Raw genomic sequence first — 24,939 nt, forward strand, 5'->3', positions numbered from 1 at the left:
GGAACAATATCTCCCATCTTTCAGTCACCTGAGCCTGTGCCAGGACATTTGAGAGCGACTTTTCTTACTCTACTTGCTCTCCAGCTTCCCTGCCCGGGCACTATAAACAAAACAGGTCACAGTCAGTGGTCGCAGCCTCGGAATGAATAAATGAAAAGTCAGGATCAATAATTCAAACTGCAGCCTGTTGTACCTAAACGTGTGTGTCGTCATCAGGACGGTATTTGCGGAAGTAGCCTGCGCTGTTTGCAAAGGATGAGACCTGCCTGACGACCGCACGGGGAGGGGAGGCTCGCGGACTGTCATGCAAACACACAGGAGGAGATGGATGATTCAGAGACATGAGCCTCTGAGGTCCGCTTCAACTGCAGCAGCTTCGGTTCATTTCTGACCCGTCTTGGGTCCCGTTGAAACTGGACTGATCGGGGAGGAGCTTCTTTTTTATTTTGGGAGGTATGGGTGCACTACAGTCCTCACCTGGTCCACCAGAATACGTTGACCTGGCGGAAAAGACGGGATGTGAGTAGTCATGTTTAGTGTATTGTTTGTTTATTTGTTGCATTGGCGTTAAGCGCTTCTGTTGAAGGCACCAGTCAGACATGTAGGACGTGTGAAAACATGAGCTCACTGCACCGGAAATCTGATTTTAACACAGTCTATTTTTAATTCAGTCTTATCTTAAAGGGGAAATCTTGCAATGTCATATAACATATAAAGAGATGATTTCCTTTAGCATATAATTACACATGTCCAGCATCTGTGCATAAACAAGTCTGTTTGGTGCAGTAGTGGTGAATAATTTAAGCTGCAAGATAATGGAGGTGTAACTTTACCCAGTTTACAGGCTGAGGTGCACTGAATAATAGATGGGAAGCTTTGATAAAACCATTTAACATATACCTGCATGTTATGACAGGGTTTTATATGCAACAGTAGCTGCTTTAATTCACCTGTAGCCTCTCATGAAAGAGGTGGGCGTGATGGTTGCAGGGTGACAGCAAGTGTTTTACATAAAATATGAATATCCAAATCAGCTGCCTTGAAAGCCTCTAGTGAGACTTCTGAGGGAATGAAGAGCTGTTACTATCAGATTCTCAACAAACAACGTATTTCAATGTCAGAATGATAGTTGGTTTGAAGAGTTTCATGAATGCTTTGTGTCTAGGTATTTAGGATATATGTGCAAGCAGAAGAATTAACTTAAGGGTGCCTCTTCTCTGTTTTCAGTTTCATTCGAACAGATTGGAGTCCTACATAAGAGATTCAAGCAGCTGAGCCACAATGAAGAGACTCTGCAGTAAGTTTATAATTCTTAAGAACTGAGTGGTGAATTTTCTCTGCCAACTTCAGGTTTCTGTTTTGTTATTGTGTGATTTATTTAATTAAGCAAATTACTTTTCCTTGCAAATCGGCTTGGCATTTCACCAACTTTCTGTGGAACTGGGAACCTGCTTGACGGGCTTTACATCGGCACATACAACTTGCAGCTTGTTAACACATATTGTGTATTACCACATGCCACTCCTTAAAATCCTTTTCCCACCCACAGGAGAGATCACTTCAACCAAATCCCAGATCTAGCATGCAATCCCATCCGTTCGCAGATCATAGAGGCCTTCTTTGACAGAAGGTACGTTGATGATTTTTACTCTTGTGCTTTGGCTGTATAACAAACATCCTTTTAAAAATGCAATATGGGATGGGATAAGTCAGAATTAGCTTCATGTTATAGTCAGAAATCCACGATCACTCGGCTCATTTGCTCTTTCTATACTTCTGTAGAAACTTCCGGCAGAACGGTGAGGGTACAGTTGAGGAGATTGGCTTCGAGCAGTTCCTGGTGGTCATGTCCCATTTCAGGCCCCCGTCACTGCACATAACACAGGACCAGCGCGAGAACATCAGGAGGGAGAAACTGAGATGTGCGTCTCTAAAACAAATCACACGATCACATGCTCGACATTATCTGTGGCTGACGCACAGCTGTTTAACTGACAGTTGTGTCTTTCTCTGCAGTTTTATTCAACATGCATGACACAGACAACGATGGGACAATAACCCTGCAGGAATACAGACATGTAAGCCTCTGCTCACTTCTGTGGACTGGAAAATGCAGATTTAAACCTGAATGAACTTAAACCATCATATAAACAGTGGAGATTACAACAATCTCCACTCACAGTCTGGGGAAATCATTTAAGTCACCATGATTTTATCATGAGGGTTTTATTGTTATCTGTGTCTGTTTATATCAGCATCATTTTCAGCTGAAAGTGATGGAAGATGCAGAGTCTTTATGGTAGAAGGAAGTTCTCTCCGTGTCTCATATGTACCTCCACAGTTGGTTGCTGTGCATCTCCACTCCACCACTTGGGAGTCAGCTTTCCACCAGCCTTTTGAGACCAGGGATTTGAGTCTTGTAGTAATATAATATTATTTAAACTGTTGTTTTCACATCTGTCCAGGTGGTGGATGAGCTCTTATCTCTCAGTGAAACACTAGAGAAGAACACAGCCAAAAGCATTGCTGATGCAGCCATGTTGGAAGTGGCTGGTATTTCAATGGGTCACATGGTATGTTAGCTGAAGTATCTCAAGACAAGATTTTAATTCACTGTTCCTCAAACCTCAGTAACTTCAATTTTTCACCTGCAGGAACCTGATGAATTCTACGAGGGAATCACATTTGAGCATTTCCTCAAGGTTGGTACTCAGAATACACACTATGATGTATATGTTTTCTCAAACTACTTCCTTAGTTAATTAAAGTGTATTTAAATATGTGATTATAGTTGATATGGATCATATTAAATGGAATGGTCGTTTCTCAAATAAAAGTCAACCTTATCAGTTTGCTGTGACATTATCAGCAATATACATATTAAATAATGTAAAACTCTCTGTTTTTAGTTGCTGAATGGCTTTGAAATTGAATCAAGAATGAACATTCGCTTTTTGAATATGGACACGACAACCTTTTGCAAGTGAAGTTTGTACCGTAAGCTATGCAGCGCTCTGGGAAAACTCTGAGGATGCATAATTGTGGTTTCACTATGACAGTAACTATCTGCTGTTTCCTACACCAGTCTGTTGCTTGCATTAAATGTATGCCTTACTCATGTTTGAATAACTATGCAAAGACAATATATATACTGCGGATGTGTTAGGAGTAGTTCATTTGATTGCAATAATAATGAGAAAATCAGTCAAATAACAATCAGCCTGTCAGTAGTTAGACAAAGCAATAATCTAATTTCCATGTCTGGAGTAGCAGACAGTATGACTCTATGCATGCAAATATGGATGCCTGAAGAACCTTTAAAAATGCCATAAATCAATAACTCTTAATAATCAGGGATATAAAGGTTTGTCTTTAGATATATCTAGGTGTGTATATTAACAGTAATGCAATGGTTTGAAATGCCTTTTATTCATGTTACAAATATGACACTTGGTGCATGCTCTGAACACCACATTTGCACAATAAAAGACCCCATGAAACAGATCTGACTTCCGTTCATGATGTGTATCTCTGATAAAAAAGGAAATGGGAGTGCTGTCATGCAAGATTAAATGCTTAAAGGCAGTAATCTGATTGGTCCTTATTTAAGAGGGGAGGCCATTCTGCTTCGCCCCTGGACAGATCATCATAGCTTTTTAAAACTACACACATGGTGATTAGTCATAGGGACATTTTAATGCAATTTAAGTTAACAATGAACCATGGAAACAAAACACTGAGCAGATCACACCATGCCTTCTCATAAAAATACACGTAACCTTAGAGAGTGAATGACTCATGGTATATAATCTCCTTCCAATATTTTGTATTTGGGAATTTAACAAAAAAGTCACAACACATGGTGTGTTGGGGAATATGGAAATGGATTATCAGATCACCTCAGCTCACTTTAATTATTATAACAGTTTGAATATGACTTATAATTATATAATATAATACAAGTGTCATGCTTGATGGTCAAAAGTTTAATGTCAAACTACACATAAAACCACAGACTCTCTTTATTCCAACATACAATACAACGTGAACAAATCTTTTGCCGCTTCATCATGTCAGTTTTAATAACTTTATATCAGAAGTTAAAAATGCTATCTGAACTCTCAATGCTTGTTTCAGGGGCTATCATCAGTCCTTTCAATCCAGTCTTTTGGTTTGACTTTTGTGATGAATACACACATTTATTAGCAACAAGTAATATCATGGGAGCCTTGTCAAAAGGGCTCAAAATCCTTTCCAGCAAAGAAATGGGAAGTCAGAAGCGTCCTGTTGGTGGAGGGATTACAATGTATACCATATGCAATGGCCGCAACATCCCCACTTTGATTATGGCTGGGGACCTTCAACCCCCTCTCTTCCTCCCCATGTTTCCTGTCAAGCTCATACAACTGTCACTATCAATAAAAAGGCTAAAGTCTGCCTACACTTTTACTTGTTTCTCTTTAAGGCATTTATCAATACCTGTTCATTACGTCCTCAGCTTTTTGTGTGTTGGAAGTGGAAGTAACACTAACTAAAGTATTTTTTAAACTTCTTTTGAATGTGAAGTGACAGACTGTCCAGAATGTCCAAAGATAGCCATCAGCACTTTTGATGCACTTTGACTTCACACTTCAATGTATTCAGTCATGGGTGTATACTGCCCTCCACAGGTCAAAGCATGTACAGCATGTTAAATGATAATGACCCTGCACCTGATTCATTAGAGACATGCTGACTTTTTCTCTAACGCCACCATGAGGTTGAAAGTTTTGTTTTTTATTGAAATTTCACCACAAATATTGGATGGATTGCCATAAAATTTGGTACAAACATTCGTGTCCCCTCAGGATGAATTGTAATAACTTTGGTGATGCCTTAACAGTCAGTGCCATCATCAGGTGACAATTTCAGTTTGATCCAATACTTTGGTTTATGACCAAATACCTGCAAAACCAATGACATTCCCATCAGCCTCAGTTGTGCTTCGTGCTACATGTTAGCTTGCTAACATGCTAAACTAGATATTAGATAAAAGATAGTGAACATGGCAAATATTATACTTGCTGCACAGTAGCTTGTTAGTATTGTCACAGTCTCACAGAGCCACTAGAGTGGCTGTAGACTCATTTTCTTGTTTTTAATCTTATGTGGGAATAATGTGTGCTGCTTTGCAATCGTTATTTGTCCTTCATCCTCCCTTGGAAACAGTACTTTGACAAAATACATACAGTATATTGCAGTTGTGCAGAATTTTCTCAGTGATGTGCTGTCGATTGATGACAGGTGGATCTGTGGTTACAGCAACTACAGCAGGTCCTGGGTTAAATCTCCAGCCCTGTCCAGTTCTGTTAGGGTTTGCATGTTCTTCCTTGTGTTGGTGTTGAAACTGTGTAGGTTATCTGGTTTTTCTTTTTGTTTTTTTGCAAGTCAGGTGGATTAGAAAGTGTTTTATAGTGAGGACTTGAGACTAGTCCCAGGTGTCACAAATACTGTATCTGCTGGAATAGACTTTATAGCTCTCTGAGGTCTTGTAAAGCATTGAGTGGGTAGTGAAAATAAGTGAATAATGTAGACTGAAGAGTGACTGTTGTCCTGAGGTACCCTCTGTGTTTGTGCTTTAAATAAAGCAGAGTTATAACAGGGAACTTGATTCATGACCTATAGTGAATCCCCCATCTACTTCCAGTTTCCTGAGAGCTTGTGATCTGAGGAAAGTTTAGTTAAGCATTACTTCATTCCAACAAAAATGCTAATTTGGTAACTATGTTATATGTGTAGATAGATATATAGATGACAAGTTTGCATGCAGTGTCTGTTATTCATCTATTTAAAAAAAGGGTCAGAACCCCTTCACACCTTTCACACACTCGCATCTCCATCTATATGAGGATGCAAGTGCGCAAACACCACATACAGTTATCTGACCCACACTCGCCCACACCTTGTGACTGGCCAGACAGCCCGCCAGTTTCATGAAATCTTTCCTATCTGATGCAGCCTTGTGTTGAACACATGCGTCATTCTGAGCTGATATCACACAGTCAGCGTCTCAGCAGCTTCCTGATTTTCTCTTGATGGACTGATTCTGTGCAGAACACAGCACATGATGCTTTCAAGCACGAATTACACTATTTTTGTATTTTTAACATGATGGTAGACAACAATTATTATTAAATTGATGAAGCATTTGACTGAAATTGAGTCTAGCAAATAAGAATACACATGTAATGCACGAAAATCTTTTTACCTTTTTGATATTGTCTTTTTTCCCATGTTACTGAAATTGTACATTGATGCAACCACACACACAAAACATGAGAGATCATAAAGAAGTACAGCTGCAAAGTATATTTTGATAATTCTATACAGCAAATAAGTTTATATCAGCAAAGTAGAACCATACATATCATATTAGACAAATTAAATATACATAACTTGCATAGAGATATACTCTTGATCTTTTAACAGCATTCCTCTTAGAAACACACAAGAAAATAAATATTAAATACCATAAATAGGCTTCATTACACTGATGTACCAGCCACCTCCATTCTCATTCATCTTTTTAAGTCTTCATCAACCCAGTGAGTATGAGTGTTGTTGAAAACTGACTGTCTAAGACCAGCATCAGGTCATCCTCAGAAGAAGAGTGCGTTTATTTGTGTCCTTCTGCACACTTTGTTTTTTAGACACCTCAGTTCTCGGGAAACATTTGACAGGAACTCCTTGTAGGTCTTCAGGACCACACAGCCGTAGACCTTCTGCTGAAAGACGTTCTGGGATGGAGGTAGTGTTGTCGCCCCCCCTGCTGGCTCTGGCACGGGGAGGTTCGGGAAGAGCCTCTGATAAAAGCTGTTTACGAGAGCAGCCAGGTTCCTGCTGCGAGCACTGACGACGTTTAGCTCGGTCAGCAGTGGGCTCGTGGGTGCCTGTAAGTCTGTCTGCTGCTCATAGACCCGTTTGAAATGTGGGAAGAAGGCTTGGAGGTGTGTGTAGATGCTCGCTATCCTCTCTGAGGGCTCCAGGCCGGAGATGTTGGGGTCAGGGACGTCGTTGATTGACACCTTGCAGAAGAGCTCTGACATTTCTCCTTGAGAGGCTTTCTGCAAAAAGAAGGAAAGAATAAAAGATATCAGATACTAATTAAGCCACACATCTTAAAAGGGAACATGAATAGCTGGCACATTATGTTTAAAGGTGGAGTACTGAACAAGCAGATGATGATTTAACACTTTAAAAATAAGAAACAGCAGTTTTATGTCTGGACTCACATATGTCTTGATTAGGTCGACAGATTCCTTCTGTATGAGTCTGGTGAGCTTCAGAGTTTGTTGCAGTGAATTCCCACACTGCTGGTGTCTGCTTGCTGCCACAGTTCTTGTTGAATCAACAGCCATAACCAGCAGGAGAGAGAGTAATGCTGAGGAGAAAGGAACTGGTCAGTTAAGGTTATCCTACATCCCATCGGTGGAGGGGAACCTCATGTCAAAGCCACAAGTGGAAGGCAGCAGGGATAAAAATAGATTCCTCACTTTGCAAACATTCAGCGAGTGAAAAAGGATAAAATCATGTAGTTATAGTGTGTTCAGATGGCAACACATATTGTCTGTCTCTTTACATATTGGCCAGATTCTCCAAACAGTTTAAAATATAATTTACTTCATTGATGCTGGAGAAAATGTACAAAAAACTGTGAAGTAGTAAAATTGAATATGAAACCATGAGCAGTTTCAAGCAGCTGTATAAACAGCTATATGACACCAAAATAACCACAACAGCATGCACAGTGGCAAGAAAAGATGCAAATGTGTTTGTTTTTTTCTATGTTTTAATAGAAAAGTAGATGTAATAAAACTTACTTGTTGCTGATTCCATGAACTGTTGAAAATGCATACTCTTTACATGACCATTCATTCTCCCCTCGCTATCACAAGCAAATTGCACCGACTCGTCATAATCACACCCTCAAACTTATTTAAACACAAACCACACATTTGAGGAAATGACGTGCACTTTGTGAGGCAACCAAATTTCCCAGAATTTCCTCCTTTTTTTCAGATGTGCATTTTTTTTTCTCTCTCTTCTACATTGAACGAGTGGGCAGTGTCCCTACATGCCTGTTCACAGAGCAGGCATGTCGGGACGTTGTCTAATTTTTATTACATGTCTGACCATACAGTGTGGCACAAAGTATTTTTAATAGCACTTCCTTTTTATTTGTGCACGGAAAAATATAGACAAAAGCTATGTATTTCGAGGAACATGAATCTGCTGAATTTAGAAAACAGTGTCATACATGCATGAAAATAATTGAAGGGCTGAGGTCAGCCAACCCTTTGACACAGTTCGCTGCTTTTTTACCGCCCTCTGGAGAGTGTGGGTGAGAAGGTGAGAACTCGTGTGTGTGCAAAAGTAAAAGTAAGCTCACCAGTGCACAAAGTTGCACAGTTATGGTGTTTCTTGTGTATTTCCTACATAGAAAAAGCCTTGATCAACATGTAAAGTTCCTTAAATTCAAGTGAAAGCATATCATACTATAACAATATAATAGAAAAAGGGATTGATGTGGTTCTTCCAATGGCTTAATGGCTTTACTGACTTAAATATGACTTGGATGATTCAACAGCAAAACCACACTCACGCAGTTATTAGTGCCCAGATGCCACGGCGGTTAACTCATAAAGTTCACCCTAATATAATCAGCAAAGACAAAGGTAACTCTTGAGGTAGAGGTAGTTTCAACCAGACTTAAGTGGAACTGGGTCTGAAATAAATAAGAGGTGACCTGAAAACAATCACTGAGAAGTGTTTCTGCTGAATTTTGTCTTGAATTTTGTAACTGTTACAACTGCCCCTCAGATCACGTGTGTCTTTTTGCAAAAGCTGGCAAGGTCACAGGAAATGCATTTCTCAATCAGAAACTTTTACATGTGCGTAACGGGGAGGGTCCGCTTAGCTAAAGTAGGCAATATGTCAGCGTCATCACTCCACAAGTTGAAGCTTTTGACATGCTGTGCTCACGTTATCAGAGGATGATTTCATCGTGACATATGATGGTGTTGCATCCTCCGATGATTTGTTTAGGCAGCGTGTGAGGAGGATTATGTAAAATATGAAAATAAAACAAACTGGGTTTTTCACTTCTTGTCTAATCTCATCATCATCACCACCGCCACTAACTTCTAGGAATGATGGTCACTTCTGCTTGGAAACACCCTACGATGTGTTTGGCCAGCTGGGGTTAATGGGAGATCAGACTTCAGGACAGAAAAGTCTTGATCTGTGTGGGAGCAACAGGTTAACTTTGCACTGAAACTGAAACAGCTCACTGAGATCTCCACCTTTTTTTGATGGTGATCACGTCTCGGTTTCAAGCATCCACACACAGATGCTGCATTGCTGTCAAACCACTGACTACTTGAGAAAAGACAGGGGGAACTCGACGCACCACAACCCTGTCAGCAGTACTGCAGGTAAAGGCTAACCACTCTTCTGCCATCCTCGGGGCTTTCCAGTTGCCCCAGGGGATAATAGAGGGGGTTGCGGTGAGGCGGGCAACTGCTGCAGATAGTGCCGCAGACGTCGACAGTTCAAGGAAACTACAGTTGGATTCCTGCCAGCGTATACAGCACAGACACGCCAAAAAAGCCCCAAATCAACACCTAAATCAAGCAAGTTTACCCTGAAATATAAGGAAGCCTAGAAAACACAGGACGCTCTACAGTGCAACTTCCCTCTCACCTCCTGTTCCCCTTTCAAGGTTCTGGTTTTCACAAGTTATCTTTGACCTGCATGTATGTATGTTTGTAGGTTTACAGTTAATCATAATAAACATCATTTGATTTGCACAATGTAGGTCACGGCGGTCACATCACACCAAACAAAAGCAAAAGTGAGAAGTCCTGGACCACATAAGAGAGCATTGCAAGGAAATCAACCACAAACAATAAGAAATGCACTGTCATTAGATGCAGGATGTTGATTGAGACTCCTTTTTTTTTCAACAGAATCTCTTTTATTTTGTCTTTGAACTGCACAGGAAATGGTGAATAAGGTTGTTTAGGAAAGTCCCCATTTATTCTAGCTAAATACATCTTTCTATTCACTTAAAATTCACACAAATTGTAAGTTCATAACTGTTCTGAAGCTCTCAGGCAAACCTTATTCAAGCACCCCAATAGCACTTTTTTTATGGAACCATTTGTCCGCAAGGCTTCAGTTATATGTGACCAGACAAAAGGCCTTACTGCATATGAGAAACGTTTTCATCAAATTTCAGAAAGTTTGTGAAAATGTAAAAGGCTGAAAAATCTAAAGGAGCCATTCAACTTCAGAACACACTCTGGTCAAACTTAACAAATTCAGAATTTAGTTTAGTTTTTTTTTTTTTTTTACGTGTAAAACCAGAGCATTTAAGTTCTATTGCCATCAGAAATTGAATGTCATTATATTCCTCCATTTAAAATATTTTGTTAATTCAGGGGACATCTTCCACCTTTCAGCCCTGTGAGGAATATGACCAGACATTAATACAAGTTGTGGCTCTGAAATGAAAAGTAAAAAAACCCCAAAAAAAACAGGTAAAGAAATACCTGCCAAACATAAACAAGGTTGCATTCAAGACCACCACATTAAACAATGTTTCAAAAACTGACCCGTGATAAAATAGTATTTATTTTTTCATACATATACTTCATTTTTAGAGGGTTTCACTGCATGGGGTACTCTAAATATGTCATGAGTGTTTGTAAAACTTAGTAGTGTTTTGACTCAGAGGGGGCTTCAAAATGCTTCACGTTTACATTTTGTAAAAATCAATGGTCTCTCCAAGACAAAAAACTACAAGGCTAAAGGTGGTATTAGAAATTAAGCACCAAACAATTATCTTTCCATTCAGTATAAATGGAAACATTGTGCAACCTGTTCAATGACCATAATGAACATGGCAAAAAATATGTAAATCTGATCATTAGACACTAATTACTCAAATGCAATCTGGACCCACATGTTGTTGTGTTTGCTTTTGTAGAACTGCTGATCCATAAAAGATCATCATACTGATATTATAAGAAGTCTGTGGTTCCATTCACCAGCATTTATACAATCTGAGTCTAGTGATTTGACTTAGCAATATATTGAGCTATCGTATGACCATATCTCTATATTATAAAACAAAAACTAAGCAAAAATCTTTATCGTTAAGCTCTGTTATCAGTAATAGACCAGTGTCTCTGTATGTTCTAGCTATATTCTCATGTACAAATATTCATATCAAAAGTTATACAGCACAATTCTCACCATTTTCCTTTACAAGAACTTTGATTAGTGAACATTAAATGATTCACAAGTTTAGATGAAACCAAAACAAAAATGGTGCCGGCCTCAGTAAATAAAATATAGATATAACAAACACATAACTAAAATCTGCTTCAGGCACAACTTAAATAAAGGCATTTGTGAAATTATCATATCAAATATGGCGCTTATGTCCAGTATCCATAGGCTTAAAACAAAAAAGAAAAAAGAAAAAGCTTTTATTTACAAACAGCTAAAATCTCTGACAGATTCATGCTTCACTTCACAACCTGAATTTGTCCTTAAAGTGCATGCAATAATAAGCAGTTTTACCAAGTGGGATCTTGAGTTGTGATAAGATAAACGGGTCGATCAAGCTAATGCCAATTGATCCTACATATCAAATAAAAGGTAAGAACTGTTGCCTAGAAAAGTGAGGGACCACAGTATACTGTATGCATAAGCACAATATGGAAGTATGACCAAAATAAATAAAGTTTAAATAATTAAACTCTGACTTTATCCAGTGACCCCATACAGTAATATTCACATTCAGAGCATAAAATAAACTGAACAAAATAAAATAAAACTAATAAAAAAGCAGCTTAACACCACGGGGGAGTCCGCAGCTCACATTCCACAATGTCCCTCCATGTAACACACACATTAGGCATCATACGAACATGATGGTTTCTACTTAAACATATCAAAGTGCCAATTTTACTAAAATTTCCTGATTTATTCAATTCATACCAAAAGGAGGAAATGGCATGGAGGAAAGAGTCTGTTATTTTTAACACATAAGTTTTGAGTTACACTGACTAGGTTTTGATTTTTATTGACATGTTGTTGTTGTAGATTCTTTTGTTTTACTTCCCCCCCTCTTCAAGTTTCACAAAAGAAGTTCTCATTGCACGTTAACACCTCGATTCAAAGATGCAATATCTAAGAGAGAAGAAAAAGCAATAGAGAAAGTTATCCAGCTCGGTCACCATGGACGTGACACGCGGTCAAGTGGACGTGAAAAGGGCACGGATATGTTGTCCTCTAAAGACAAATCCACTTTCATCTGTTGTCTTCTTTGGGGAAGTCCAGAGATCCCAGGCTTCCAAAGCCGAGGCTCCTACTTTCCGTGTCAAAAGCGTTAATTTCTCTGTCCTGACGTTCCAACAAGTGCTTGATCCTTTCAGTACGCTCCTTCTGAAGAGCGGCCAGTTCCTCCTCAATCTGAAATCCAAAAACATGACGGTAGTTATTTCCTTATTTTATATTTTATGGTTTAAGCTTGTGTTTTGCTCAGCTAGCAATAAGGCTTTGATTTGAGTATCTTTCACAATAAGATGTCACAAAAGCTGTTTTCCAGGAGTATAGAAGAGATATTTGTGGTTCCTAAAGGATTCATCTTACTGTCAGTGGTGGCCCTCCAATTAGTATATGATATGTATATGTCAATCAGTATAAAGTTATTCCAAACTTTTAATTATCTATTTATCATTAAAGTCAACTTTCAAGAAGAATTGCCTGACATGACCTAGTCCAGCTTCTTAAATGTATACATTATGTGATAGTAAACTGAAAATCATTGTTTTTGGACTGTTGTTTGAACAAAACAAGCAATTTTTTTCAGGCATTTTATAGCCCAAAGAATTAATCAAGAAAATAATCAGCAAATTAATAGATAATGAAAATAACCATCAGTTGCTGTCCTTTCCACTTATATTAAGACACTATGCAGATATAATGTTTACCATGTTCAACATTTTAGTTTAGAGTGTTAGCATGCAAACATTTGCCAATTATCACTAAACACAAAGTACAGCTGAGGCTGATGAGAATGTCATGTCAAATGTTTCATATCTAGTCATAAACTAAAGTATTGGGCAAATGAAATATTTTGACCTGATGATGGCCCCCTGATCCTGAGGGAGACATAAATGTGTTCAACAAATCTCATAGCAATCTATTCAATCTGTTGAGACATTTCACTCAAAACCAGAAAGAAAGATGAAAAGTCAGTCATTAGAATTCATTCTCTGGGGATCATGAATGTCTCAAATTTCATGGCTACCCATCCATTAGTTGTTCAGATTTTTCAGTCTGGATCAAAGTGGTAGCCCGACCGACCCATAGACAGACTGACATTGCCATCCCCGGAGCCTGGAGCCTAAAAATATTTGAACAAAAAATGGTTGATTTTGCAATTATTATTATATTTTATGCATACAGTATTGGGGTCTGTGGGGTCCCTAACAATGAGGAAGTAAAGCCAATGTCAACAAAACAAATAAAGGCCTTTGACCTTTTGAATGACCCCATGACTTTTCCTCTAGCACCACCCCCATGATCAAACTTTTTCTGCTCAGTTTCCTGCCAGTATGAAAGTGCAGTCTTTTTACTAACTCTACCGTTGACCCGGTGAAAGCTGCAGAGCTCCAGAGTTACCAGCCGCTTCTTTTTACCTGCCAGCAATGAACTTCACCAGAAGCACCAAACTATGTGACTGAAACCAACCATTAGCAGTTGGTGGAACCCTACACTGCCTTCCCAACAGGAACAAATGTCTGGACCAAAGGTAACTGAAACCCGTAACTCTTTTGTATTTGTGGTTGTTATGAACATTGCAGCCTTTGGGGGCCACTAGCAGGACACTAAATTGTAAAATCTTCCACCAAAACTGCTGCTGTAATAATGTTGTCAACATATAAGATGTCTCTGGATATTTTATCTGCCTACCTATCCTGAGGTTATTCTTTTATATAGTACGATATCATGCTGCATTTATTTAAAGTATTTTAGAAGGCTTTGATCTTAAACCTACCTTCTGTTCAAGGTGCGCTCTGCGTATGGAGACCTTCTGCTCAAGTTTCTGCTGCTCTCGCTCATGTTGGGTCTCCATCTGTGACTTGGTTTTTCTCTGGTAGGCGTCCAGGAGCTCCATCTCTTGCTTCAGCTGCTGCTTCAGAGCTTGGCACTCGGTTTCCTGCTCTGCGTCTAATCGCATCTAGAGACCCAGCGAGACAGAGGTAGTTACAAACACATTAACAACAAGCACAGGTTGGGCCTCATTTATCAAACTACAGGCCAACAATTTCTGCAAAAGATTTACAAAAGAACTGTGGCTTTAAACAGCACTCAAATGTGTGATGAAGTTGGAAAAAGTTGATGCACATGTAATTGTGACTGTTACCATGAGTCTGATGTGAAGAGCAATTGTGTTGTACAAATATACAACATACAAATGATGAATGAGGTCCACTTTTGCTATGCATGACAAGTTGCGTCTGGGTCCTCATACCGCTTGTGAAGCCATCATCTCATTGATGCTCTGCTCGTACTGCTCAGCCAGTATAGCCAGCTTGCGTGTCTGCTCCTCTTTCAGGCTCTTCAGGATGCTCTTGTGGTCGCCTTTGGGAGAGACCTCCAGCTGATGGTTCCTAAGAGCTTTGTACTGCTTGTTCTGCACCTTGCAAGTATCCTGGAACTGTTTCTTGATCTGCATCTCCAGCGTCTACAGAGGGTTCAAAGAGACATGAATGTTAGTGTCCTGTTCTTTCATGTTGCATTCAGTTGGAAAAACTTTACAAACAAAACAAAACAATGAAAAATCAAATGGTAAACAGCTAGTTATATGTCTTTCTTGCAGCATCTCTCTTAATTTGACTGATTCATTTAGATTGTGGGCTCAATACCTGACAACCAAACAACTTGTAAAATTGTTCCCCTTGTTCTTAAGCTACAAATATAGTAAATCACTTTGAAATGCATTATGTGGTATAAATCATTCATTCATTCATGTATTTGTTTGCAATGCCCTTGAACATTTCACTTTGCATACCGAAAGTGAGCTTTCACGTCTCTCCATTGTAGCTAAAGCTAAAGAATACTGTCAATAGATGAAGGCAGGAGAAAAGATTTAAGTTTGTGAAGGATGTCACAGACATGTTCTCATGGCAACATTGTTTTTTCTACAGATTTCTGATGGTCAGAAGTGCAGAATAGAAAGAGGGGACAGTGCCTGCAGAGCTTTCATTAAAAAAACATCCCTTTTATGAACAAACTTTTAAAACCTCTTGAAAGTAAGTTCACTGGATATTGACTCACTAAAGCTAAGCACAAAGTGGCAAAGAGAAAGTTCCAGGCACCTTGAGGTTTCTGGGCTGCTGCCGCTGCTCCAGAGTGTGTTTCCTGTGTAGCTCTCTCTGCCGCCGGCCGTTGTACTCCTCCTGGTTTTCGAGCTCTGTCTGGTGCTGCAGCCGCATGAGTTCGATACGCAGCTTCTGCAGCATCTGCAGCTGCCTGCGCTCCATGTCCTGGGTGGACTCGTCCTGCCGGATCATCAGGGCATGCTCCATCTCCTTCTGGGTCCTCTTCTTGTTCAGCTCCTGGGACAAGAATGTAATGAATGTAATGCCATTTTTAATGCCAACAAAGACCAATTCTGCTTTCCAACATTTTGTAGATTTACTTTGTGGACACTCAAAGATAAACATGAATGACCAGAGCCCTGCTTTGCATATAGTTGCTTATGAAAGCATAGCACTTGACTGGTTAATTTTGGTGTTCTTCAATATTCCCTGTTAGGACCTCTTCTTTTTAACTTGACATGTTTCTTTTCACTAATGTATTTCATAAATTTAGTATCTTCTTTGATACACCTATGTAAATGGCAACTTTAAATTGTAATAAGTAACAGTTACGGGTTTCCCAAGGAAATTGCTCATCCAAGGTGGTAAATCACCAAGATCAAAGTAGTAAATGACCTAAACATTAGCCACACTAAATATAAATATGTTAGCATGTAAATTAGTGCCTCTGCTCTTTTTCTTTTCTGTCTTTCTTGTTACCTGTAAGTTAGTGTTATATTTCATAAACGTGTATTCATTTTTTATGGTGTTAGTGGAGGTGGTGCTCTGCTGTAAAACACAGAGTTAAAACACAGAATTCTGCATCCTAGTTGTCAGTTGACAGACCCTTCATTCAATCTCACTCTTTCAAGTGTTAGAAAATATAATGTCTTAAAGGCAAGATTGAAAATTGAAAAGTTTTCTTATCCCTTGGATTTTTGGGAAGTTGGTCAGAGTAGCAGTTTGAATAAATCACTAAGGATGCATCGTCCATATAAAGGAACATTTTTTTCTGTGGAATCTGGTCTTGATCACTGACAATGGTCATTTCACTAAATGTCCAAACATCTTCTAAAAACACCAACAGTCATATCCAAAATTGTGATATTTAATTTTGAGATTGTCTGCATGGTCTGATTACACATTATGTTATGAAATGTCTGGAAATCACATTACCTCTCTCAGTTGCTCCTGTTCAAACTCGTGCTTTCTGACGAGACTCCGGCGTTTGAGGGCCCGGCAGCTCCGGTCATAGACCAGCCTCTGCTGGGCCAGCAGGTGAGCCTCCTCCTCAGCCTGGGAGCGCTGCATTGTTTCTTTGTGCCTGGACAGACGCTCCTGCTTCTCCTCCTTGGGTGTACAAGGGTCTTCGCTCATCTCCTACAACACACAAACATAATAGAACAGAGTTAAAGGAGTGAAGACAATCATATAGAATATGTGTTTCATACTGAACAGATATAATATATGTGATCATAAACTTTGCAGTGATATTTACTTCTTTGATCTTGTCTTTGCAAATCCTGTACTCCTTTTTCTGGTTCTCTAAGAAAGTAGTCAGCTCTTTCTTTTGCTGAGCAACAATCTGTTGCTGGATCCTCCTCTCTTCAGCTGCAACTGACTTCATCTGCGAAAAGACATATAAATATTCAAATGATCAGCCTTCATTGATCTCTTAACTGTCACTAATGCCACAGACACAAATTGTGAAGTGAATTACATCACTCTGTAGTTTCCACCTCATTCATAAATAACACCTGCTGTTGAGGCTGTACCTCTTTGTCTGTTTGAGCAGCGTGCCGTTTGGCCAGTCTTTCCAGCTCAATGTAAGTGTTGTTCGCATGTGTCTCTAATTCCTTCTGCAGCCGGAGCCTATGCTCATCCATCTCGGCCTTTAGCCTGTTCTCCAGGGCGATCAGCTGCTTCTGGTGCTGCCGCCGCATGCGCTTATACCCAGACATCTGCTCCCGCAGCTCAAAGTCCTGCTCATGCTCCTGGATCTACCTGATGACCTAGACAGGAGGAACACAGGAAGCAGGAAGTAAAAGAAACGGAGCAGGCAGGGAGAAACAACTGCCAGCTGGTAAGTCAGAGGCTCTGGCCTAAAAACAGACCACATACAGTACTCTGCAAACAACTATTACTACACATCCACAGCAACCCAAGAGTTGATAAATAATACAGAAGTCTCAGCTTACAATAGCAATGCCTTTCAGCGTCAGTGTCACACAAAGGAGGTGAAGTTCATCAACACAGAGACTCTGCTGTTTAGTTCCATTCATATTCCTGATTAGAATCAAGTGTTGATCATGTAAAGCAACATGAATCAATCAATCAAGCACCATTTCTGATGAATAAGTAACATTTATATGATGCCACTATCAGGCTCAAGACCAATCTGTAAAAGGACTATTTAAGACTGGCATGAGAGAGCAGATGTGTTAAATGCACCATTTACAATCTGACAAAAATCTCATTGGCACATCAGGCAGAGAGATTTATATGGAGTAAATGCAATGCACACACATAAAAGCAGAGGCAGAGAGGGAAGCTGAGGATGGAAAAAATGACATCCATTAACAGGATCTGGTTGCCATGACTACAGATGTACAGCTGAGAACACAGACACCCCTTCCCTCCCCTCCTCACCCCCCGCCGCCAGCACGCATACACGCACACATACACTAACACGCGCGCGCCAGCACACGCGCTTATTTTTTTCCTTTTTTATGCAAACGGAGGAGAGAGGGAGCTGCGTACCAAAGATGCTGATTTGATGGTGGCAATGTGTTCACAGATCTTGCAGTCGGGAGGCCGGCTCTTGTGAGAAGTAGGCCGCAGCTCTGGCCTGGTGTCCCTGTGCACAGCCTCATCCCTCACGCAAGCATGGTCCTGCAGGGGGGGAGGAAAAGGAGCAGATAGTGGGGCTGGGTGCTTCCCAGGCCCTCCGCACTCGCCGTTTCTGCTAGAGCTGCTGTTATTGCCGAATCTCCCTGAATGCAGCACACATCCAGCTTTAAATGCATCCTTCCCCTGCTTGTTCCCCCGCTACTGTCTGCAAGTTCTTCCTAAGAGAGAAAAGGGCATTGCCAAACAATTGCAGGCACCACCGAGAAGGCAGCTACTGGATGTAGTCGTTTTTTCTGGCGTCCCCCTCTTCCCAAAGAGGAGGAACCAAATGGCTCCGGTGGATAAGGGTGAATTATGCAATGCCTACCATTGATAATCGGAGAAAGATAGCACAGGGATGTATGTTACTGCCACTCTCCTTTTCCGTCTCAAAATGCAAGAAATGTTTGGGAGGAGAAATACTTTTCCAGTGTTCCAGTGATCGCATGTGGCACCATGTTTAAAAATATTTGAATCAGATAAGGCACATCCAAACATGGTTTTCCCTCGAATATGTCGCTTGATGATCCGTTTGTATTCCACTCGAATTTCTGTCCTACATTTACAGCGCACTTGGTCATGGTAGGTGGTTCTGGTGCCTTCTATTCATCTCTTTCCTCTGTCCCTCTTCTACACTCCCCCTTCCTTTAAAGAGACACCGCAATACTACAGGCACATCTCAGCGAGCCTGAAGTTATTTAACACCGGAGTCTATGACGAGATGATTTTATACAAATCACATAAATATATAAATATCACTGATGAAATTGACTAATACGGTAAAAACAATGCCTACTTATGAAGATAGCATACACGTCAGTATCTATTATTATTAAATTATTATGTATATTATTATTATGTATATTACTACTACTACTACAAATCGTATTATTGTTATTTTTATTATTAATACTATTTTTTAGCATATTTATACATTTTCACCAGATCCACTCCATTTTGAAATCCTACAACGGCATCTTATTTAAAGATAGAACAGCTTTAAGATACCTTTTTTACTTTTTGAGGAAAACTTTTCAAAACTCCTTCTTTTCTGTGGACAGAAATTGGAATATAAGACCCATATCAACAATCAAACTAACACTGAGATTAAAAAATATATTTCCTCTGTGGACCTTGACCATTTCTTATATTTTGATATATTTGATAAGAAGCAAGCGAGAGACTTTTTGCCTCCATTATTATTCGTGTAGTTACTTCATGTGGCCGCTGGGGGGGGCAAACATTTAAATACAGTCTTTGTCTCTCTCTCTCTCTCTCTCTCTCTCTCTCTCTCTCTCTCTCCATCTCAATGTATCAAATGCATTGTCACCACTGCTACTGCTACTACTAGCACTATTAATACTATTTATATGAGTACTGCAAACACAAAGTACACCTTAGCAACCATTCAGTACTCCCGGCAAACACCCGGAATTACCACGGAAACCACCCCATATGCCCACAAACCGCCTGGAACACCTTAGCAACCACTTAACAACCACCTTGTACACCCTCACTAACCAGTTAGCCGCTACCCGGAAATGCCCTGACAACCCTGACAAGATATTCACCATAGCAACCACCTAGCCACAGTCTAGTGACAGCATAGTGTAGCAACTTATCCAAACACAGAACGACACCCTCGGAGCCACATAGCCACACAGCAACCACCATTACACCTTTTAAATTTCTAAAATTTAAATTTTAGAGAGCTTATCAAAGGCCGAAGATTGTATTCGTTCCTTAAAATGGACTTGGACTGGTCTGTTTCAGTTGAACCTGTCTTGGGGTGGTGGCGGAGTCATCTGTTGTAAAACGAGCACTTTTTTGGCTTGAGGCCTGAGAGGTCCAGTGATTGAATTTATGGTGAGCATGCCCCCCCCCCCCCCCCCCCCCTTGTTGATAACTGTGAGGTTGATGGTGTATGGGGAAGGATGACAGGCTTTTTGAAGGTTCTGCACACGAACATCGGTGATGGGGCTGCAGCAGAGAGCGACCCTGCTGGATGTGTTAATGCTTGTTAACAGTCTTTTGGCCAAAGCTAACCTTATTGTCTGGGACGATTTCAGGACATTTTAAGCTCACACACACACTATTAAGTGAGGTGAAGGTTCCACAGTATGGTTCAAGAAGCACAAAAGAAAGAAAGGCATGAAAGAAGGAAAAATAACTTTTTGGTTTGCTTTAATCCCAAATTAATCCAAAGTGATTGTTTTTCCACCCTGCTGGCGTGAATCTTGATCATCAGAAACAAAACAGCAGGGACATTTCACCACTGCAGGTTTGGATTCTTTAAAATGATAGATTCAGGGTAATATGATGATTAATACAGTAAAACTCAAAACGTAACTGTGGAAAAACCTATTTGGTAGCATCACTTAAAGAATGTTTGGTCAGTGATATCCATACTGCTTTTGGATTAACATCTAACCTCCATCTCCCACTGTTTTCCTCTTCTAAACACATTAAGAAGAGTGGACTGCCACTCTGTTTAACAATTAATTTGTATACTAAACTTAAATTAAAGCAAATTGCTCTTAAGTGATTCCTCAAGTATTTGAATGTCACAGCCAACCACTGGTTGGATAGTGAACAGACCAAACAAGGAATCAATCATCAGAATCAGTTATATTTGTGGACGTATTTCAAACAAAATCCTCCCTTTATTCACACACATTCTGTATGTACAACAATTATTTCCAACATTGCATCAATCCATGTGTTGACATACAATTCTGATACAGTAATTTAGTTACATTAACATGTAGTACCCAGTTCAAGCATTAGATGTCACTGTTGTCTTTTGAGAGGCCTTCATCAGATCAGTTTAGCACCTGACTTTTACTCTCGACTCTTTCAGCTTCCATCGCGTTTACAGAGATGAAGCTGCTGTTACATTAATATGTCATTTCCCAGTTTCCAAAAACGTTAATTTAATCTTCAGGCTGTTTGAATTTAAAACAGATTTTTGGTGCAACATATAATGTTTGAGAAATGTGTTTGTCGCAAATCTTATTGGAAATTAAATTAACTAATTAGAAATATCTAGATAGACTGCTTTCTGTCAAGGTCTTTGTGAGAAACTTTTTATGAAGGTCAACATAAATAAAATGAACTTAGTCACAACTGTTTCACAAACAGGAAACAAAGCAGGGTCCAAATATAACACTAAACAGGACTTCAGCACTCTCTTGTGGATCATTTGACAAACAAGCCATGAGCAATGCATGAATAATCAATAGATTCAACTGGTTCCTGTTAATCCCAGAATCTGCTAACAAATGCATCAGTAACGACAGACAATGACATTCTTCCCAGAAGCTGTTTAATACATTTGTGGGGGATTATATGGTATCAGAACAGCTTCATTACATCAATGTACAACTTTCAGTACAAACACACAAAATGAATCTGTGCTACAGCTTCTGTGTTTCTCTTCCTCAAAAGCAAAATTAAATTCAACCAAAGTAATATTTATTTTATTACACTGCCCTGTTACACAGAGGCATTATTTAATGTACATACCCTTTTTGTCGTACATTAAATGTTTAGATATAAATAGTCAGTTACTATCAAGGACAATTAAACCTGTAGTGCTGTTCACTGTCCATTCTTGGCCTGTATTGTCAGTCATAATCTCCACAGTCCTTTAGGTCATGCAAGGTCACAGCTACAGCTGCTAACACGTATTTGGTTTATTTAATTGAAGACATTAGAAGTACATAAAAAATGATGGTATGTTGTTAGAAACACAGTGTCATGCTAATAATGTGCTGACGAGCAAAAATAATTCCTTATTTTCAGAATCAGTTCTGTTTTATATTGATGAGTCTGCATTTGCTTTTGAAACCAAAAGTAACTGTGACAATGCATTACAGTATTAAACAGTTTGTTAAAGCAGAAAAACAAGCTTTTTGTTACAGCTGCAACAAACCAAATCTTTCTTTTTTTGATGCCAGTGCTGCAAAGATTGCTACACAACGTGGGCTACATCGGATTGTAGTTTCAAATTCCGCTTACTGGTTTCACTTTTCACCGTCCTGCGTCTGTCGGATCTGAACAGGTACGACGATCTCACTGGTTGGGTTGCTGATGGATGTCCCAGGGGCGGGGGCCTCTACGGAGAGGACTCCATCACCAGACAGCGAAGAACTGATGTGCTGCAAGTCCACCCCCTGAGGCAGCCTGAAAGAAATAAAGAGGACATTTCCAGTCATCTTGTACACCTGAGCAGACCTATTCCATTGTTGCTTTTATATGTTTCACCTTTTTTGGCAGGTTCAATTAATCAGATAACATTTCGTATCTGTCACTAAAACCTATTCTTGCTGCAGGATGCTTTATCATCTGTGTTTATGTTGACCTCTTGCCTTCTAAAAGTTTTACCATTTGTTTTTGCATCGCTAAGACTGTTAAAACAATACACAGCAATTGCATTAAATCACACAGAGATCTTAGATTATGTTGATTTTATTTTCCAAAATTCCTCATATTCTCAGAGACAACTTACTTGTATTTCCGGGTGAAGCACCGGGAAACCAGTCCATGCTCATCCTGCCTTTCTTGGTGATTTCCTTGTAATGAATTTTTTAAAATGTGTCAAGAAAATAATGTTAATGATGAGGCACAAAGTGATTAGCTCCAGGTCTGTGTATGTAATACATTTACAAATTATTGTGATGCTTTTACTTAAGTTTGTCACACAATTTCTCACAAACAGCTTGTGGGAAATCAGAGATTTCCTGTACCTGATATTTGCAAATAACCCTCCTTGGTTGTGATTGTAATTTCCTCAGGCGAGAAGTGGTTGACATCCAGGTTAATCTTCCAGCTGTCCTGCCCCGTTCGGATCTCTGACACTCCACTTGTCAGTTGTCTCAGACCCTTGTGGTTCATCGCCGCAGGGTGCTGACCACTGAATGGGGGCAGATGGGGAGTTTGTGTGTACCCAGGCCAGGAGAAAGATGCAAGTCTCCGCTTCGCCCAGTCTATCCAGTCCAGATCACTAGGCTCCAGGAAAGGCGGGAGGCCAAAATCCTGTGCAAAGATGCGGCTCGGCTGTGTCCAGTTTGGGAAAGGATCCCAGCTCACATCTCGGCGGAAAATGGGACGGGATAATATTTTATTTTGTTCACCCATATCCTAGAAGATAAGCTCAGAATGAAGGAGAATGTTGAAAGTGCAAAGCCTGTAGCTCCACGCTGACAAACAAGTCTGGATTGATGACCTGGACACTGAACAATAGAGCAGCGGCTTTATCCTCAACAGAAAGTGAGCAGGAGGTCTGAGGAAAAGTCTGCTTTGGCATCTGTAATGCTCTCTCACACACTTTATATACCCAGCTGATTCATTTTGACACTTGCCCAGCTTTAAGTGTGATCTAAGGGGTGAGAATGACTTGGTATGTCATGGGGTGTTACTCCTCTGTTGCCCCGGGACCTGTAGAGGATAATGCTAATTATTTGTATTTATATCTCTGGAGTGCCTGTGGCAAGTTGTTGGTGAATGACTCTGAAAGCAGCAAGTAGACAGTTTATTCAGCAGAGGCCTCTGCAGTCTTGTCACATACTGGTGCCCTTTGTCCATAGAAATCACAGTCTTGTGTTATGCGAGGGAACGGCACGTACATTCAGAGTCACGCAGTAAACAACAGAGTTACTTTCTAAACGCAAGATTGAAGAAAAAAAAACTCTCGGCCAAACAAACATTGTCATGTGATGAGTATGTGGGCAAATGAAAACATTAAAGACTTGTTTACATCCAGGACAAAGTGATGGACTGAAAGATTGACGCAGTCGAGTGGTGGTGAGGAATTTTGCATCCAGAGCTTCAGAGAAATAAATCAAGCCATTTGCTCTCAGAGAGGAATGGTATTTATTAATGAGGCAATATCTGTGGCCTTTCCATCTGCGCTCATCCGAAGCATTAGTCAAAAATATTAACCAGATAAATACTGATGAACGGTAGAACTACAGTAACTATAACTGAAGTAAATACATAATGCTTGGAGTGATCCCATTGCCAGGAAGTTAGACTATTGTTAACAACACTATCTTGAGTTATCACATTATCGGGTGTTTCAGATTTGTATTAAATGATTAATTTCTTCTGCTTACGATGCAAGAAATCGTGGCATTTGATGATTTAAACCGCAAACTAGCAAGTAGTATATGCTAGCTAACATTACTCCACACAGCACTTTGCAATTAAGACTGCGGAGGCTGGACAGAAGCGTTAATGTCATTTTTTTCCCAAAGGATGTGTCTTAAGTTAACCAATGCAAAAGTCCACTGTTCACTCCCATTAAGTCCGCTTTGGCATAAGTCAGTCTGTTGTTATGTCTTGTTTAGCCATGTGAATTCAGCAGCTAAGCTAACTTTTGCTGTGTGTAAGAAAGAATATAGTTTAAGAGTATAAAAGTAGTGCAGTGTAGTAACTCACATTGTAGTGCAGCACAGAGACAAAAGGCTGGTCAGAAACGCCTATTTTTAGAGCAAAAGGAGATCAGAACTAACATTGAGTCTTTATTGTTCAACAAATTCGAAACTGTATAACAAAATACATCAGTAGTTGATGACAACAAACAATACATACACAGTGCTGAGTTAATTGAATCGTACAGATTTCCTGT

The 24,939-nt window shown here is 39.8% G+C and overlaps 4 protein-coding genes across 4 annotated transcripts; 1 reads left to right on the top strand and 3 right to left on the bottom strand.

Annotated features, from left to right (window-relative positions):
• The first annotated feature begins 405 nt into the window (after positions 1–405).
• tescb (tescalcin b) lies at positions 406–3,488 on the top strand. The gene is made up of 8 exons (XM_070924765.1): positions 406–519; positions 1,228–1,297; positions 1,550–1,630; positions 1,783–1,922; positions 2,017–2,078; positions 2,466–2,573; positions 2,655–2,702; positions 2,910–3,488. The coding sequence occupies exons 1-8, from the start codon at positions 456–458 to the stop codon at positions 2,985–2,987; spliced, it is 651 nt and encodes a 216-aa protein (XP_070780866.1). The 5' UTR covers positions 406–455; the 3' UTR covers positions 2,988–3,488.
• A 2,753-nt stretch (positions 3,489–6,241) lies between these two features.
• m17 (IL-6 subfamily cytokine M17) lies at positions 6,242–7,938 on the bottom strand. Its single transcript, XM_070925240.1, has 3 exons — positions 7,860–7,938; positions 7,272–7,420; positions 6,242–7,103 (listed from the first exon to the last, which is right to left on the bottom strand). Exons 1-3 carry the CDS (start codon positions 7,912–7,914, stop codon positions 6,639–6,641), a joined length of 669 nt encoding a protein of 222 aa, XP_070781341.1. The 5' UTR covers positions 7,915–7,938; the 3' UTR covers positions 6,242–6,638.
• A 4,422-nt stretch (positions 7,939–12,360) lies between these two features.
• On the bottom strand, positions 12,361–18,308 carry taok3b (TAO kinase 3b). Its single transcript, XM_070925238.1, has 8 exons — positions 18,180–18,308; positions 17,195–17,431; positions 16,918–17,046; positions 16,596–16,799; positions 15,438–15,677; positions 14,591–14,803; positions 14,114–14,296; positions 12,361–12,522 (listed from the first exon to the last, which is right to left on the bottom strand). The coding sequence occupies exons 2-8, from the start codon at positions 17,378–17,380 to the stop codon at positions 12,361–12,363; spliced, it is 1,317 nt and encodes a 438-aa protein (XP_070781339.1). The 5' UTR covers positions 17,381–17,431; positions 18,180–18,308.
• A 4,025-nt stretch (positions 18,309–22,333) lies between these two features.
• On the bottom strand, positions 22,334–23,447 carry LOC139301769 (heat shock protein beta-1-like). Its single transcript, XM_070925239.1, has 3 exons — positions 23,057–23,447; positions 22,819–22,882; positions 22,334–22,493 (listed from the first exon to the last, which is right to left on the bottom strand). The coding sequence occupies exons 1-3, from the start codon at positions 23,445–23,447 to the stop codon at positions 22,334–22,336; spliced, it is 615 nt and encodes a 204-aa protein (XP_070781340.1).
• Between the last annotated feature and the right edge of the window lie 1,492 nt (positions 23,448–24,939).

This window comes from Enoplosus armatus, chromosome 18 (assembly GCF_043641665.1).
Source record: "Enoplosus armatus isolate fEnoArm2 chromosome 18, fEnoArm2.hap1, whole genome shotgun sequence".
NCBI classification, from domain to species: Eukaryota; Metazoa; Chordata; class Actinopteri; order Centrarchiformes; family Enoplosidae; genus Enoplosus; species Enoplosus armatus.